This window comes from Hydractinia symbiolongicarpus, chromosome 3 (assembly GCF_029227915.1).
Source record: "Hydractinia symbiolongicarpus strain clone_291-10 chromosome 3, HSymV2.1, whole genome shotgun sequence".
Classification (NCBI taxonomy): Eukaryota; Metazoa; Cnidaria; class Hydrozoa; order Anthoathecata; family Hydractiniidae; genus Hydractinia; species Hydractinia symbiolongicarpus.
The window spans coordinates 11,763,117-11,782,586 of NC_079877.1; the positions used below are offsets into that span (position 1 = coordinate 11,763,117).

The 19,470-nt window shown below is 36.0% G+C and overlaps 1 protein-coding gene across 1 annotated transcript in view; it reads right to left on the reverse strand.

Annotated features, from left to right (window-relative positions):
• Positions 1 to 8,883, reverse strand: part of LOC130635726 (small subunit processome component 20 homolog) — a 29,167-nt gene extending 20,284 nt beyond the window's left edge. Inside the window, exons 1-4 of the mRNA XM_057445177.1 lie at positions 8,791 to 8,883; positions 8,101 to 8,619; positions 7,693 to 7,969; positions 39 to 251 (exon numbers count right to left, since the gene is read on the reverse strand). Of these exons, the coding sequence (XP_057301160.1) occupies positions 39 to 251; positions 7,693 to 7,969; positions 8,101 to 8,612 (1,002 nt within the window). The 5' untranslated portion in view covers positions 8,613 to 8,619; positions 8,791 to 8,883. The remainder of the gene's footprint in view (positions 1 to 38; positions 252 to 7,692; positions 7,970 to 8,100; positions 8,620 to 8,790) is intronic.
• Positions 8,884 to 19,470: the final 10,587 nt, after the last annotated feature.

Here is a 19,470-nt window from a genome sequence, read left to right on the forward strand (position 1 = left end):
TTTCCGACAAGCACTCAGCAAGAAAGAAAAAGTATTACTTTGTATATTTTGTCTTGGGCTGCAATGTATTTGCCATCTTTAAACTTCACACATTCATTTAACACCAACGCATAGTAAGATAGTGCAAGACTATTTTCTTTATTCACTTCGTCATCGATAGCTTTATATATCGAATCAAACACAACTCCGCAGAACTCTTCTGTAGTGTGTTGGAGTGATAAGCGCAGTAAACTTTTTACAGCAGTTAAAGCCTACAATGATATAAACAATTTTCATTAAAGCATAAAAGCACTTTCATTTAAACATACTGCAACTCCTTTATTCCATTTTCTAACGTTCTATTCAAAAATTTTATTATGTATAAATTATATTTTTTATAAAATATTTTGAAATGAAATAAAATTACAAAAATTAATCATGATGTAGGATAAAACCTGAAAAATTTATTATTCACTAGTCTGTGGCCCCTGAAAAAATCCGTGGGTCACTGACATATACAGGTATTATAATACAGGTATTAAAATACTGTCTTTTCTTTCACAACTTGTAAAATTAATGCAGTAGATAATTCTCTTGTAAAGGGGGAAATACATAAAGTTGAATTTTATACATTTAATTTTGCAAAATAAAAACCTGCAAGTAAACTTGTTGCGACTAAGTATAAAAAAAATTTGTGCCAACTTCATCTTTGTCTGAAATGTTTAAGTGTATGTGCTGCAAATCACATGTGTAGTTTGACTTAGACGTGTTATAATGAGCAATTTATTGCGCTGTATTTTTGAGCATTGTTTTTATAAACAATATTTTTAAAGTAAAGTTTAAAATGAAGAAAGAAAAAAATAAAATAAAAAGAACTACTAAAAGCATAAAAAGTAGTGGCTACTAATGTCTTTTGTTTTTACAACTTGGGCCATTCCTGTGGTAAATAAAGTACTTCGCTGGATAAAAGCCTGGACAGGGTTGGTACTACACAATAAAAGCAATGATGAAATAATTTTCTGTTCACCTAAAACCTGCATACACACAGCATAAATAATCACACTATATTGTGTTGGTAACAAGTTTTGAAAAATAAATTTTTTATTCTCCTCAAATAAATATTACACAAGTGTTATATCATGGTAAAGATTACCAAAAGGATTTTAAAAGATCAACTGGTCATTGTTCTATTTAAGAAATAAAATTAATACGGCAAGTTTTCACGAATGTATTTAAAAATGCACATTACAGTCTCTGAAATTTAGGAAAATTCGCATCAGCAGCTAAATTGCCAAAGTAAGAAGATCTACGGCAAAAGCTGTTTTCATGTCGGCAATTTTAAAAAATTCATATTGCACTTATTCTCCTCTTGTTTATTAAAATAACTAACTGTCAAGGTGAAACTTGTTTGAAAATTTATTTAGCAAGAAAATTTCTAGTGCTGTTTTGAAAGTTATGCAGCAAGAATTATACTTGTGCTGTTTGGTTATTTGTGCAGCAAGTTATTTCCTCCCACTTAAAATATAAGAAAAATTATTTCATAAAACTTAGTGTTCTTTTAATGCTTTTCACACCTATGAAATCTAAATCTAAGCGTAAAATTTTTTAAAGGGCCTTTAGTTAGCAATATTTAAAGTCTTGCGCAGCATTAATTTAGTTATAATTATAGTTATGCTACCTTGCTTTCGCAGGTATTTTTCCCACACTGTGGTATATTAAATATCCATATTTTAACTAACATATTTTCATCAACAACAAGGAGAAAAATATGTAATAATTATGACAGAGGAGGGTGTTAAATCAAGTGTATTCTGCCTTGTTCCTAATAAGGCAACCCCAACTTAATTAGTTGTTCTACGGGCGAAGTGGTTAGTGGTAATCTTGTAGTATTACATTTTTACAGTACCGCTATCAGGAAGCCTAACATCACGTGCGATACTCACGACCCACCATCCTATCGTGTCTGTTATGATTATAAAAATATTAGATAGCAGATCGCGAAACTATCGTGATGATCATGTTCATTGTGATATGTCATGAAAACCACAATTCATTTAATGTATGCGAAGTACGAAGTCAGAGAATGGTTTAAGAAGGCTTTGCAGTGCTTAGAGTTAACATAATTCTTTTCTTAGAAGCCTATTTTATTGATTTGTTTTTATTTGTGGCTGCACTAATTATTAAAAATATTGTTAATGGAAAACGGCGATATATTTATTATATCTTGCGTTCAGTAGCTTCTTTGTGAATTTATAATTCAAGCTTTAACAGTATTTTAAGCTTTTTATAGTCGTCTTTTAAAAATCTTACTTAAAAAATAAAAATTAAATAAAAAAACCATTAACAATAACAGAATATTATTTTAAGTAATGATTTTCGTGATCCATCATTAGCGTTGTTATCAGCGGTCGTTCTACCCTTTCGTAATTTAATTTATATAAATTAAATATTTTTAGTTCCACAAGTAGTTACAAAGTTTAATTAATGACTTAAATACTCACGATTTTTCAGACATGGGTTTTAATTCCCGGCCATGAACTTTGTTTAGAACATACCCTTTGTGTGTTTCCCACGCCAAAAAAATAATCCCTTGGTGGTGTACAGAGATAAAAGAATTGTTTTTTTACTTTCCCGTATTGAAATAATTTGAGTTTTTCAGATTTAATACTGCATGCACAGAAATTTTGAATTATCGCCTGCCTAAAATTTTGCCATGACCTTCCTGCCAAAAATTTTCTTTTCAACCTAATAATTTTTGTTTTAATTAAATATAATTTTACAAGTGAATATTTTTTTACAACAGGTGTCAAGCTGCACACTTGCTATCCTGCTCCACTTAAGCATGATACATTTATGTCATTATTCGATAACATTTTGTTAAAAATCATAAAAATAGTTTCTTTAACATAACATTTACAACTTTTCTTTTTTGACACAAACAAACTTTTTTCGTTTTTAAACTTTTAAAGCGCGATATAAAAAAGCATTTCTATCGCCACCCTTCATTCCTAAACTTTTAAAACACAATCTAAAAAGGCATTTCTATCGGTGATCTTCATTCTTAAACTTTTAAAATATGATTTAAAAAAACATTTCTATAGCCGTTCTTTATTCTTAAACTTTTAAAACACGATCTAAAAAAGCATCACTATGGCCGTTTGTTAAAATATAATTAGTTTTATCGCTTAAAAGCTTTATTTGGCAATGTTACGCTTCCTGATAGCGGTACTGTAGCTACCCTATTTTCACCATTACATATAACAATTATAACAAAAAGGGTGTTTCAACAATAATAATCCTGTTTTTCACTTGTACTATAACTATTTTAGCAAAAGTTAATCTTACTAAAAGTAACCACAATTTAGGCAGTTTATTTTTCTTATAAATTACATTGAAAAATTAAAATCAAATTTTGTACAAGAAATATTGGATTTTATAATTATTCACATTGTGACACATGTATTTTACATGCTAAAAAACAAATCATTCAGATGTTGTTATATTTTGATAATGTCGGCAACTTTTGCCGACGTGATTTAAACATTTTTTAAAACATCTGCAATTGCCATAGGGCTGAAAATATAGGAATTAAATCATACTTATTTAGAATTGCACAAGCATTATTATAATTTGTCTATACAATTATGCATGTGCACCTGTTATGTCTCCAGACATTGATTGGAAGTGGTGGGTCGATTCCTCATATTCTTAGCCCCAAACCCCTTAAGTTTTTAGACCCCTTAAAAAAGCCTGACAGCCTGAAAACGGTTAACTTTTGAAACAAGTAATCACTTATCATCATCATCATCATTCTCGGCTTAACGTCCGTTTTCCATGCTAGCATGGGTTGGATGGGGTATATTAATGACCCTCTTCCAATCTGATCTAGACTGTGTTAGATCTAAACTCAACTTCCTCTCCATTAAGTCTGTCCTTATAACCTCCTGCCAAGTCTTTCTCGGTCTGCCTCTGGGCTTTGCCCCAGGAACTATCAAGTCTCTACACTTTCTTACCCAATTATCCTCCTCCATTCTTTCCAAGTGCCCCAGCCAATTCAATCTTCTTATCTGGATAACATCTTTAATTCTACAGAGACTTAGCCTGCTTCTTAGCTCATCTGAACTCTTTCTGTCTCTCAGACTGGCATTACACATCCACCTAACCATTCTCATATCATTCCTTTCTAAACGGTCAAGATCTTCCTGCTTCACTGCCCATGTCTCACTACCGTACAACATAACACTTCTTACACAGGCCTCATACAACCTACCTTTTACCTCAATTGACAGAACTCTGCTAGTCAATAAAGGAAGTAACTCTCTAAACTTTTTCCAAGCAGAACCTATCCTGCAAGTAACACTTCTTCCAACACCCCCTTCACTGCCCAACATATCACCTAAGTAACAGAAGTTCTTAACTATCTCTAACGAGCCACTGTTGTACATCATTAAAGCTGGAAATACTTCATTCTCTATAATCTCACCTTTGCAACGCTTGCATACAAACTGTATGCCAGCTCTTAACCTTCCACGAATACTACTGCACTTCTTATGTACCCAATGCTTGCAAGTCTGACAAAAAATTGAGTTACTACCAACCCCTTTCCTGCAAACTCCACAAGGCCACTTTCCAACTACAAGGTCACACTTGGCTGCAATGCTACTTATCATGACTTTAGACTTTGCTGTGTTTACCTTCAGCCCTTTCTCTTCTAGTCCTTTCTTCCACTTCTCAAACTTTTCAACTAATTCTTCCATGGACTCTACTATGAGAACCAAATCATCTGCATACAATAACTCCCATGGACAACCTGTTCTGAACTCCATCGACAGCGCTTCTAAGACTAGAATAAACAACAAAGGACTAAGTACAGAACCCTGATGTACACCAACATTTACACTAAATTCATCACTAAGTGAATCGTTAATCCTGACACGACTTCTAGCATTGCTGTACATAGACTGAACCATCGTAACTAGCCACTCATCCACACCTAATTTTCTCATAGCCCACCAAATAACTTTACGTGGCACTCTATCAAAAGCTTTCTCTAAATCTACAAAGGCAAAATAGAGATTCTTTCTCTTTCCTAAATACTTTTCCTGAAGCTGTCTGAGTAAAAATATTGCATCTGTAGTGCCACGCCCTGGAACAAAACCAAATTGCATCTTATCTATATCAATTCTTTCTCTAAGTAACTTATCAATCACTCTTTCAATAACTTTCATTACTTGATCAACCAACTTCAAACCTCTATAGTTACCCCTTTCTAATGCATCACCCTTGCCCTTGAAACAATTCACTATTACACTCGACTGCCACTCACTCGGAATAGCACCATCCTTTATAATCTGGTTAGCAAGACTTGTAATAAGCTCAACTCCAATATATCCAGATGCTTTTACCATCTCTGCAACAATACCTGATACTCCTGCAGCCTTGCCAATCTTCATTTTCCTAATAGCCTCCACTACCCATTCTGTCTTGATCTGCATGGCTGGCCCTTCTACGACATCATCATCAGACAAATTATCCTCGTCCCAATCAAACTCAGTGTTAAGCAAGCTCTGATAATGATTCTTCCAAGCTACCCTTTTCTCCTCCTCTGTGCTAGCCAAAACACCTTCATCATTACGTATACACTTCTCACCTACAATATCTTGATTAGTCTTCTTCATTTGCTTTGCTATCTTGAATACCTCATTGCGCTGGTCTTCCCTTCTTAACACATCTGCAAATCTGTTTCTCTCTGCTTCTGATTTTGCCTTATACACTGCTGTACGAGCCCGACGCTTAGCTTCTAAGTAAATATTTTTACTACCACCTGACTTCCACTCTTTCCAAAGTTTCCTCTTTTCCTTTATACACTGGTCAACCTCATTATTCCACCACCAGGTCTGTCAATGTCTAGCTGGTCCTTTCGTCCACCCACAGGTATCATCAGAAGCTTCTAGAAGACAATTCTTCAAAGTAGTCCAAGTACTTTCAACATTGTCACTATCACATTGACTATTGTAGACTAACTGCTGAACTTTTGCACTAAATTGTCTTGCTACAATCTCTTCCTTCAGCTTCCAGACTTTTCGACGGGGCCTGTACTTTCTCTTGGCTTCTCTGACACTCTTCAAGATAATATCACAAACCAGCAACCTATGCTGGGAAACACACTCTTCCCCCGATATAACTTTCACGTCCTTCACCACTTTCTTGTCTGACTTTCTAACCAAAAAGTAATCTATCTGTGTCTTACAACCACCTGACTCATATGTTATCAGCCTACTCTGTCTCTTACTGAATGATGTGTTGCAAACCACCATGTCCGTTGCCATTCCAAACTCAAGCAATCTCTCCCCTTCCTTATTTCTGCTCCCAAATCCATAGCCTCCATGCACACCTCTATAACCTTCAGATGACTTCCCAACATGACCATTAAAGTCGCCGCCCACCATGACAAGTTCAGTGTCTCCAAACTTTGATGTGACTGCTATTAACTCATCATAAAACTTATCTTTATCTTCCTCACTGAGTCCACACTGTGGAGCATAAACTGACAGAAAAGTGACAATCCTATTACCTATCAAAAACTTTATCACTATAATACGACTATTAACACGCATAACATCTATTACTTTTTCTACCCACTTCTCTGCAACGAATATGCCAACTCCTCCATATCCATCACTATTACCAATCCAAAAAAGCTTATACCTTGCCCTTCTACCTTCCACAAATCTCACTGAAGCTCCTCTCCACCTAACTTCCTGAAGACAACACATATCAACAGATCTACGTTCTAACATTTCAACTACTTCACCTGCTCTACCTCTCAGAGTACCAACATTTACACTAGCCATCCTCAACCTAGTGTTATCTACCTTGTGATGTGATAGCTGGGTAACGGTCTGACGATGCTCACATCTGACATCTGTCCTACCGTGCGCGACACCTTCACTCCTTAGAGTTCCAGCCCTGTTTACGCAGTTTGTCTGATTAACTATTCTTACGGCCATTAATAAAGAGTTTTGGCATTGTTTTACAGCTGGATGCCCTTCCTAGCGCCAACCGTTCACAGACCGGACTGGGTGTTTTTTAAAGTGACACCATCACTATGTGGCATTTCATGGGACTTCCACAATCGCCCCTTTAAACTAAGGTATGGTGGAGGACGTTCAACTCCTCTCTTGTCTCTTAAGGAGACCCTTCACCCTTCACTTATATTTAATTTTTTTTATAAAAAGGTTGAAGAAAAAATTTGATGCTAAATTTGATGCTTTGATGATAAAAGCAAGATGTGAAAACAAGATGTGTCAACAATCCTATCACTCAGAATTTCAAAAAAAATTATTTTGGCGCTATATAATTGCTATCGTTTACTTGGAGCATTGTTGTGGTTTATCAGTTGAATACTTGGGTTTGTATTTATATTTAAAAATATTAAGTATAAGGCGAAATAACTCTGGTGTAAGAATTACCCTCCTTCAGTACATTAGTTTAAAAAGGTCAATTTTTTATTTTTGGGACATGACATTTAATATTGAAAAGATAAAGATTGTGTTTTTTTGATGCATTAAATTGCCAGTATAACAGTATAACATCCCAACGCATTCAAAATATGAAACTAAAATTGTAACTTCTTAAATGTATATATATTATGAAATTTAATTTATGAACGTGAATCAAAAATTTAAAAAAATAGGAAGTAATGAAACATACCTGCTTTTTTTTAATGGATTCTTTAGTGAATGACAGCAAGGACAGTGTGAAAATTTCTTTTGCACTTGAACTGAATTGCTGCTTAATACCTTTTGTTGTGTGAAATATAAGAAACCCTATTCCTTCAGCCAGACTTTCATCATCTGACAGTTGTTGAAAAAGAAAATCAAACACCTGTGATTTGTTTCGGGATTTTCGTAGTAGAAAGGCAAATGATTCTGCAGCAAATATTTGAATGTGTTGTTTTTGATCACTTGAAAATAGGCATTTAAAAATTCTAAAAAAAAACACAAAAATGTAGAGTGTTTTCGGAGTAGAAAGTAGTTTACACAATAGAACATAGTACAACACTGCACACATTTTACATAATCATTGTTACTATTATAACACAAACAGAATATGACATACCTGAATACATTTGGAAGATCAGTAATCATGTAACGCCATGTAAATTTAAATATATGTGCCAAACAAGTAAAGGTGTTTTCAATTAAAGCAGTGTCTTGTCCCTTTAGGAAGTTTAACAGTAAGTAAAAAAACTCCTCAAAGTATGGATAAAAGTCTTGCAATAAATCCCTTGATAATTGTGCCAACAAGTCCAAACTCGGCTCAACTGCAAGTGACTCAGGATTAATGAGGTATTTTTTTAACAATTCAATAACAGCTTCTTTATGAAACACCAACTGATTAAAACTTTGTACAAAACCTTTCACTTCACGGTAAAATGCTGTAAAATCTAGGGAACAATTCAGTTCAGACCACTTTTCCAATGTTTCTCGAAAAAATGTGTCTTTGTCATTCTCAGGTACCTCATGAGTTTGCACACCAAGATGTTGGTACACGTCTATTTTAACATCAGATATCCTTTCAGTGAAGTTTTTGAACTTAAACGTGTTATGTTTCTTCTTTCCTTTTTTCATTTTTTTTCTGTGAAATAAGCAAATGATTTAAATATGCTTAGCTAGGTATAACTAAGTACTAGAGGAACAACAAACCATATATATATAGCTAGCTACAAGGGTGTTGATATGCTAGCATTTGTGGCTTATCGACTGCGCTTACTATAACACGAACCTACCAAAACCGAGCAGAACCTACAAGGAACCAAGCAGAACCCACCAGGATCCGAGCAGAACCCACCAAGAACCATGAAGGAACCCACCAAAAACCAAGAAGGAATCAACCAGGAACTGACCAATAAATGATTTAAAGTTGATATTTAGATTTATAAAATTTTTTTTCACATATTTTGATTATTTGTATATTCTCATCATCACATTACAGTTGGCTGTAAGCACGCATCATATCATGAACAATAAAACAATAATTTAATAAATATACAAATTATTTCTGTTGTTATAAGTTGAGATCTATTCTAAACATTTAAACAGTATATTATTATGTGTGTGTAAAAACACTCTGATTAAATCAGAAAAAGGAGTGCTTGAGGATTATTGCGTGAGTTCACTTTATACCAAGGTATGGACCTTTTACGACCTCATGTAACGATCTCATGTCTACATAAAGAACGTTTACATATCTTTTGTTTATACACGAACTTAATTGCTTTTTATTGTTATCGTCGTGCACGAGTCAGAACAATAAAATTTGATGAATCCTTTTGTTGTAACATGTAACATGCATGTTATTGTTTAAAAGTGTTAAAGATCATTGAAATATTATTTTAGAAAAATGAACTAACATAACAAAGTTATGTTAAAAGTTATGTTAAAAGCATTTCATTCTTACATTTTTAAAACACAATCTAACGAAGCATTTTTATTGCTGTTTTTCGTCCTTAAACTTTTAAAACACGATCTAACGAAGCTTTTCTATCGGTGTTTTTCGTTCTTAAATTTTTAAAACACGATCTAACAAAGCTTTTCCATCACTGCTTTATGTTCTTAAACTTTTAAAACACAATCTAACAAAGCTTTTCTATCGCCGTTTTATGTTCCTAAACTTTTAAAATGCGATCCAAAACACCTTTCTATCAGCATTTTTTGTTCTTAAACTTTCAAAATTCAATCTAAAAAGGATTTCTATTGCCATATTTCGTTCTTAAATTTTATAATGCGATCTAACAAAGCATTTCTATCGCCGTTTTTCGTTCTTAAACTTTTAAAACACGATCTAACGAAGCTTTTCTATCGCCGTTTTATGTTCTTAAACTTTTAAAAAATGATCTAATAAAGCATTTCTATCGTCACTTTTCGTTCTTAAACTTTTAAAATGCGATCTAACAAAGCATTTTTATCGCCGTTCTTTGTTCTTAAACTTTTAAAATGCGATCTAAACGAAGCATTTTTATTGCCGTTTTTCATTCCTAAACTTTTAAAACACTATCTAACGAAGCTTTTCTATAGCCGTTTTTTGTTCAAACTTTCAAAATGCAATCTAACGAAGCTTAAATCTTTGTTAAATTTTATTTTCTTTCGTTGATCTCTTGATGACTATAGCAATTAAATACAACAATGGGGCAAACGAAGTTCACATGAGCTAATTAAATTTCGCGAATAAGGCATGAACACTATTGTTGTCCCCAGAATTAACCAAAAATTACATTTCTAATTTTTTTTATAAGAACCAGAAAATTTGGCCTCAGCCTGAAGTGTTCTTATTTTTTTCATTTGTTCAGCCTGAAATTGTTCTTATTTTATTCTTACAGTACTGTGAAAAGGTTTGTTAACATCGTGTCCGTGTAACGAGCGTGGTGCACACGAACCACAATAAAATCGTGGTCTTTATGTATAACAAACATTCAAACATTCTATTGTGGCCACCACGCTAATATTATTATCTCCACAAAGGATTGTGTGTCCCATAATTATTTTCGCGAGCTCCACGGTTTTTATAGCCAGTATAATTTAATTTTTTTCTTTTCAAAAAAATCTTTTATTAAAGTTAATTTGTTTGTTTCAGGTTTTATCAAGTTAAAAAAAGGAAATTCATAGTTTTTGCTTGGTGTATACTTTTTCTTCATGGACGCGATCATATTTTTACGAAATGTCATTTGTCTAGAAAAGTTAAATTTGTCTGCGCCGATAGAAATGCTATTTTAGATTGCATTTTAAAAGTTTAAAAACGAAAACGGTGATAGAAATGTTTTTTAAGATTGCATTTTAAAAGTTTATAAACGACAAGCGGCGATAGAAATGTTTTTTTACATTGCATTTTAATTCACGAACGATTAAAATCTATTATGTAGCGAGCTTTATGACAACGAATTAAAGCAACAAGCGTTCATTTATTTTTTTGCCGTCGGTTTCCATTTTAAAAGTTTAAAAACGACAAGCGGCGATAGAAATGTTTTCTTAGATCGCATTTTAAAAGTCTATAAACGAAAAGCGTTGATAGAAAGGTTTTTTAGATTTCATTTTAAAAGTTTAAAAACAAAAAGCGGCAAAATAAATGCTCTTTTAGATTGCATTGTAAAAGTTTATAAGCGAAAAGCGGCGATAGAAATGTTTTTTTAGATCACACTTTTAAAGTTTAAAAACGAAAAGCAGTGACAGAAATGCTCTTTTAGATCGCATTTTAAAAGTTTATAAGCGAAAAGCGGCGATAGAAATGTTTTTTTAAATCGCATTTTAAAAGTTTAAAAACGAAAAAGGGCCATAGAAATGTTTTTTTACATTGCATTTTGATTCACGAACAATTAAAATCTATTATGTAGCGAGCTTTATGACAATGAATTAAAGCAACATGTGTTCATTTATTTTTTTGCAGACGGTTTTTGGTTTAATTGATAAACTAACGGTCTTTGTTGTTTTACAATAGAAGTTATCTATCGTGGAAGCCACGATGTAATATTTAATTTTCGTTCGTGTAGTCATCGAAACATGATCGTGAGGTCTACGATTGTTAAAAAAATACGCATTGTGGGCTATCGTGGTTCGTGCGTAACATGAAATAAACACAAACCATGATGTTAACGAACCTTTTCACAGTACTGTATATTTGACCATTTTTATTCTTTAGAATTATTTGCAACTTAAAATCTAAGGTTGGTAAAATCATAACAATTGATTCTGTTAAATTTTGTAACTTGAAATATATGAAAAGGATATCTTTTTTGTTATTTTCTTTCAGGATTTTAATTTTTACCAAATTTACCTTTAGTTAGATATTTCTAGTTGTTTCGGCTTTTTTTCATTGTTGACAAAGGTTTCAAAACACTGACACTGAAGCTGGACTTAAAAATATATATGTTTGTCGTCACCTGGGTGAGGGTTTCAGCACTGACCCAGTCAGTTAGTTGATCAGGATTTTATTTTATTTTTATTTTAGTAGTGAGACAGTAAAGCAGGAAGATCTTGCCCCTTTAGAAAGGAATGATATGAGAATGGTTAGGTGGATGTGTAACGCCAGTCTGATACACAGAAAGAGTTCAGATGAGCTAAGAAGCAGGCTAAGTATCCGTAGAATTAAAGATGTTATCCAGATAAGAAGATTGAATCGGCTGGGGCACTTGGAAAGAATGGAGGGGGATAATAGGGTAAGAAAATGTAGAGACTTGATAGTTCCTGGGGCACAGCCCAGAGGCAGACCAAGAAAGACTTGGCAGGAGGTTATAAGGACAGACTTAATACAGAGGAAGTTGAGTTTAGATCTAACACAGTCTAGATCAGATTGGAAGAGGGTCATTAATATAACCTGTCCAACCCATGGTAGCATGGAAAACGGACGTTAAGCCGAGAATGATGATGATTTCAAAGCATGCCTATCTACGATATATTTTTTCTATATTTTAATACAACTTGGAACCATGCCACAAGTCAGTCCGACCTTCATTGTCACAGAGAATAATGCCAGAAGAGTGCTATTTAAATATAACCAGAACATGGGAGAGGTTAGGTGTCCTGTACCTTAATACAGCTTTCGGGCGAATGTTCTCGTAACGTAATATCAAAGAAAAACATGCTGAAAAAAGTTTAAAATATCTTTTCAAAAGGGGAAAGAGAAATCAAAAATGTCTAGAAATATATTTAATGCCAAAAAGATATAGCAAATCTGCCGGCACATCATCACGTTCCATGTTGTTTCAACATTGCACTTGTGGTTACGTTTTACAACACTTTCTTTTTATTGGGTTTCGTTTTAAGGCTGGCTTTCCTGCATCTGCAGAAAAAAAATTTGTAATGGTGACCCAAAAATTTTATGGCAACGACAAACACAAATATTTTTAAGTCAAGCCTGATCAATATATTTTTACTATTTTTGCTATGATTGTCTGTGTTTGGATACCTTGTTCCATGAAATTAACAAGTCATGAAATTGATGCGGTTTTTCAAAATTTGCAGTAATTTAATGACCATTTAAATGCAGTGTTAATTTAAAGACTAATTTCATGACTCTTTAATTAAAATACTTCAAGTGGAACTGAAAGCACTTTTTCTTTAAATTTTTAAATGGAGCTAAATGAACATTTAGCTCATGTTAATTGTGGTGACTGCAGTAATGTCTCGGTTGCCTTGTACTTACTAATGTTCTTAGGATCACATATAAGGAAACTTTACTTGAAACAATATTGGTCAATACAGGATGGGAGACTTGCCTCGCCTACCAGCTTTAAGATGCCTCGCTTATTAGGACAGGCCTATAAATACCTGTATATTACCCATTTCAAGTTTGGCTCTGCAAACAACCAGTTAGAGCTAAAGATTTAGAGCTAAAGATTTAACCAGAGCTAAGGATTACATTGTCCATTTCGGGTTTGGCTTTGTAAAAATAATGGCACCTAAAAATAAACAAGTCATCAGAAAAGGCTCAAAATTATCAAGCTGCAGCAGACCTAGTGCACAGGGATCTTCATCCATGATGTCCCAGCAGTCGTCCGGTAAGGAATTTGTTGATGTACCGTTATTTGACATAGAGCCTCACATGCGCACAGCTGACCAGTGGGCATCCATGGGGAAGGAAGCACTACTTCTCCTAGCAAACTCGCTTAACATACATACAAAAGGGAAAGCCATCTCAGAAATTATACAACTTTTAATGGCCCATTTTGAGTCCTCCACCCCGCCAGTTGAGGACGGTGGTGTCCCAGAAAGTCATGGGGAAACAAACGTGTCATCCGACGACGCCGACGTAAGCAGCAATGCCTCTGGCAATGAAGTACGTCAGTTACACAAAAACGTAGCAAGTAAAGTGACCAAAGCATCCAAAAAGCGCCTATCGTTCAAAAAGGACAATTTTGAAAGTTTAAAAAAGGACTTATTCGACTTTGTGAGAACAGAAATTAACAGCCAAGTAGAGGCAAACCACGTAAATTTTATTCAACAGGGCACGTCGTCTGGGCAGCGCCAACCCGCGCCATCTTTGTTGTCTTCTCGCTCTCGCCTTCGGCCCGCCGGTTCATTGGACCCTGTTTTTACCCATGTTGACATGGATATGGCGGCGCTGGCTGAGGATGCCCCACTGATAGTCACTGAGCGCAATGAGGCTCCTTTTTCTTCTGGTGTTTTGTCTGCGCAATTTCCTTTGCCATCCCTCCCTGCTGTTCCTAAGGCTGTTCTTGATAAAATTAAGCTATCGGAGTACGTCAATCTAGACTTATTCCTGCCCCCTGCCTTAAACTCGGTTTCCCTACCAGAAGTTGAAGGTGAGTATGACTTAAACATAAGGACGGCAGAGGGCATTCCACAAATTTCTTTAAGTAGGAACACCGTAGGTAAGGCTAGGGTTAAGGATTTTTCCTCCTGGTGCTTGGCGTGAGGTAACTACTTACGTTGTCTTCTCTATTTTTTCCCACACCTTGCTTCTGAATTGGTTACCTACCAGGCACTCATTGCTCAATTCGCCAACCAATACATGTTCCCAGCTGTATGTGCTTTTGACCGACTTCATCGGTTGCAACTGGCAAACGATCCTTCTCGTCGATGGGACCAACTAGATGACCTGCTTGTTACACAGCACTTGCGGGGGGCTCCTGCATTACCTAAACAGCCTTCTTACTCTGCTTCCACACGCACCACTTATTCCTGCTTTCCTTGTGGTCAGAGGGGACATTTTTCTTATGATTGCCCTAGGAAGGTCTCCCATGGTATAGACAGTGGTGGATCTGAGTCGTTTCGGAATGCCTCCCACCAGAATGTCTCAGAAGGTTCCTACCAAAGGGTCAGGTTGTCACCTGGCTTTCGCCCCCCCTGCTGGAGGTTTAACAAAGGCTTACTCTGCGGGAACAACTGCCCCTTCACACACAAATGCAAAGCATGTTTCAAAAGCCACCCAGAAACTCGTTGTTCATTCCGGCCCTCTCAACCAAGTGCCAAGTAATTTTTTCCCTGTTAAGTTTTCAGTGCATACTCCTGTAAATGTTACGTTATTAAGCCAATTGCTGGTTTCTCACCCCAATCGGATTTTGGTTAATTTTGTTCTTTCAGGGTTTACTCATGGTTTTAAATTAGGTTTTCACCAAGGTACGCTTGTGTCAGCAACAACCAATAACAAATCCTCCTATGAAAACTCACATAAAGTGGATGAGGCTATTTTAAAAGAATTGAATCGTGGTCATACAGTAGGGCCCTTTGATTACCCCCCCCATTGCTAATTTTCATTGCTCCCCGTTGGGAGCAGCACCTAAAAATGATGGTACTATTCGGGTAGTTTTAGATCTCTCCTCCCCACGTGGTTTTTCTGTTAATGATGGAATTTCTAAGGAAGACTACTCAGTTAGCTACTCTTCCTTCGATGATGCTATTGACATGGTATGTCTTCTTGGACGAAATTGCTTTTTAGCCAAACTGGATATTAAACATGCATTTCGATTATGCCCAGTCCACCAGGACGATTGGCACCTACTAGGGTATAGATGGAAAGGACGATATTTTTTCGACGTTGTACTTCCCTTTGGGGGTAGGTCCTCACCATTTACTTTCAATCATTTTTCAGACTTGCTACACTGGATTCTCCAGTACATAGCATTTATTCAACATCTCCTTCACTACCTTGATGACTTTATCACAGGCAATCAGTCTGATGTAAAATGCAGAGAACTTATCAAGTTGATAAAAAAGGTTTTTCAGGACTTAGGGGTGCCATTGGCCCCAGACAAAATTGTGGGACCATCGCAGGTGATTACATATTTGGGCATAGAAATCGATACCATCCAATTTGAGGCCCGGTTGCCACAGGATAAGTTTCAAGCTCTGTTGTCCCTTTTAAAAGTGTGGAAAGGCAAGAAAAAATGTACGAAAAAGGAACTCCTTTCTCTTATTGGCGGGTTATCATTTGCATGTAAGGTGGTTAAATGTGGTCGGATTTTCTTGCGTCGGTTGATCGACCTCTCCATTACTGTCAGTAGTCTTCACCATCACATCTCCATAACATCTGAATCTCAGAAAGACATTCAGTGGTGGTTAGAATTTTTACCCACTTGGAATGGCAGGGCAATAATTCAAAATCAACATTTCACATCTGAAAGCCTTAATATGTTTACTGATGCTTCACAGCGTGGCCTGGGAGGTTTTTACAATGGAAAATGGTTTTCTATACCTTTCGATAACTCTAATAGTTACAGTATTACATTCCTTGAGTTACTTGCAGTTGTAATTGCCGTGACTACTTGGGGTGCACAATGGGTTGATACCAAAATTACTATCTACACAGACAATGAAGCCATTGTGCACATATGGAAAACGGGCTCTTGTAAGTGTAAGGATATCATGAGGCTTTTGCGGTTGCTGTTCTTCTTCATTGCTAACCATAACATAAATGTTCTAATGCATCATATTTATGGGAAATCAAATACTTACGCTAATTTACTCTCCCGTTTACAGGTCAACCAGTTTAAGAAGCAGTGTACATACGCCGAGCCGCACCCCACCCCTCTTTCGCCGTTGATCCTGGACCTCTTAGAGTAACCATAAATAATTTTCTTGATGCTGCGCTTTCACCAAATACCAGACTTACTTACCGTGCTGGACTAAAATCTTATAGAATGTTTTGCAATCAATTTCGGTTTCCGATGTTCCGGCTAGTTCAATTAAGACTCCAATTGTATGTCACCTTTATGTCCGCTCGTGTTAAATACTCTACAATCAAAGTGTACTTGTGTGGTATACAGTACCAAAGCTTGGTTTCCGGCTTCAGAGAAAATTTCAGACATGGGTAGACTATTTTACGTGTTTTAGAATTGGTGGGGCGTCTTCCGCAATTAAGATTTTAGGAAGATGGTCCAGTGATTGTTACCGTCGATATATACATCTCCCAGACAGAGTTCTTAAGAATTAGTGTTCCAACATGGCTAACCTAAGGGACGTGCCCAAGTTGTGGGATATACGTTTTGTATAAAAATTATAACAATTAACATTGTGTAGTTGTATTGCTCTTTATGCGTATATTGTTGTTGATTATATGGAAACATAGTTTTTCTCACCAAGATACTTAGATTTTCCTGTGTTATGCCTGTGCCAATTTGGGGACAATTTGGGGATGTCGGGCTTCCTAAGTCAGCCAGAAGTTTGGACAGATACACGTGTGTGGCCTGTTGATTATATCATTACTTGATATTATTACTGTATGCTATTATTAATTTATAATATTATTATTATTTATATTGAAGAATAGAAGAGAATAATGAGATGTGAGGAAGTAATGCCGTGGGAGACATTCACAATTGCAGTGCAGCCAAGATGTGCATGTCATTGTGAGTGTGTCATACCATTAAAGTGCATTATGACGAAGAGAATAATGAGATATGCCGTGGTAGACATTCAAGCTTGTCGTACCATTGAAGTGCATATGTAATGCCGTGGGAGACATTCAAGCTTGTCGTTCCATTGAAGTGCATTATGATGAAATGATGATGAAATGCCGTGGTAGACATTCAAGCTTGTCGTACCATTGAAGTGCATTGTGACAGGAGAATAATGAGATATGCCGTGGGAGACATTCAAGCTTGTCGTACCATTGAAGTGCATATGATGAAATTAATGCCGTGGGGGACATTCAAGCTTGTCCTACCATTGAAGTGCATTATGATGAAATGCTGTGGGAGACACTCACAATGGAGTGCAGCCAAGATGTACATGTCATTGTGAGTGTCTCATACTATTTAAGTGCATATGCTGGGGTTAGTGCTGTTTTTGTATCTGCACATGTATCTGTCCTGCCTGTTATTGTTTAATCTTATTGCCTGGCATCCCAATCCATGCCCCAAATATACAATTGCGTTCCAATGCGAAGGATGTTGTATAAATTTATTTCATAATACAATGTTCTCTACTATTATGATGTGTTTTTACTGAGGAACCCGGACAATTAAATGGAGCTAAATGAACATTTAGCTCATGTTAATTGTGGTGACTGCAGTAATGTCTCGGTTGCCTTGTACTTACTAATGTTCTTAGGATCACATATAAGGAAACTTTACTTGAAACAATATTGGTCAATACAGGATGGGAGACTTGCCTCGCCTACCAGATTTAAGATGCCTCGCTTATTAGGACAGGCCTATAAATACCTGTATATTACCCATTTCAAGTTTGGCTCTGCAAACAACCAGTTAGAGCTAAAGATTCCCACCCGCCCTCCCTATACTATTCATAATGTTGTGTAGGGTTTGCCAAACTAACAACATTTTGTTTTGTTTTATGTGATGTCACTCTGGTCAACCAATGCGGAGTATCATTGCCTCATCACCACATAGCGTTCGTCACCACAACCAATGTTAAAGACACAGCCGAGTTCAGTATATGACTGGTTTAAACTGGCTTATCGCTCACGCATCAACAAAGATGGAGACACTTGCTCTAGCTGCACGGTTTCCTTGAACAACTATTTGGCTAGCAGTGTTGTCAAGGTTTTAGTCCAGCATTGGGAGCAAGAGTCCTGGCTAATTACACATTGCGCGTTTTAACTGATAGGGATGTCGGGCTTCCTAAGTCAGCCAGAAGTTTGGACAGATACACGTGTGTGGCCTGTTGATTATATCATTACTTGATATTATTACTGTATGCTATTATTAATTTATAATATTATTATTATTTATATTGAAGAATAGAAGAGAATAATGAGATGTGAGGAAGTAATGCCGTGGGAGACATTCACAATTGCAGTGCAGCCAAGATGTGCATGTCATTGTGAGTGTGTCATACCATTAAAGTGCATTATGACGAAGAGAATAATGAGATATGCCGTGGTAGACATTCAAGCTTGTCGTACCATTGAAGTGCATATGTAATGCCGTGGGAGACATTCAAGCTTGTCGTTCCATTGAAGTGCATTATGATGAAATGATGATGAAATGCCGTGGTAGACATTCAAGCTTGTCGTACCATTGAAGTGCATTGTGACAGGAGAATAATGAGATATGCCGTGGGAGACATTCAAGCTTGTCGTACCATTGAAGTGCATATGATGAAATTAATGCCGTGGGGGACATTCAAGCTTGTCCTACCATTGAAGTGCATTATGATGAAATGCCGTGGGAGACACTCACAATGGAGTGCAGCCAAGATGTACATGTCATTGTGAGTGTCTCATACTATTTAAGTGCATATGCTGGGGTTAGTGCTGTTTTTGTATCTGCACATGTATCTGTCCTGCCTGTTATTGTTTAATCTTATTGCCTGGCATCCCAATCCATGCCCCAAATATACAATTGCGTTCCAATGCGAAGGATGTTGTATAAATTTATTTCATAATACAATGTTCTCTACTATTATGATGTGTTTTTACTGAGGAACCCGGACAATTAACATTGTCTTTCCAAACAACGAAAACTTTTATTTCGATTTCCAAACCGCCTTGTAAAAGAGGAGAACACCCACTACC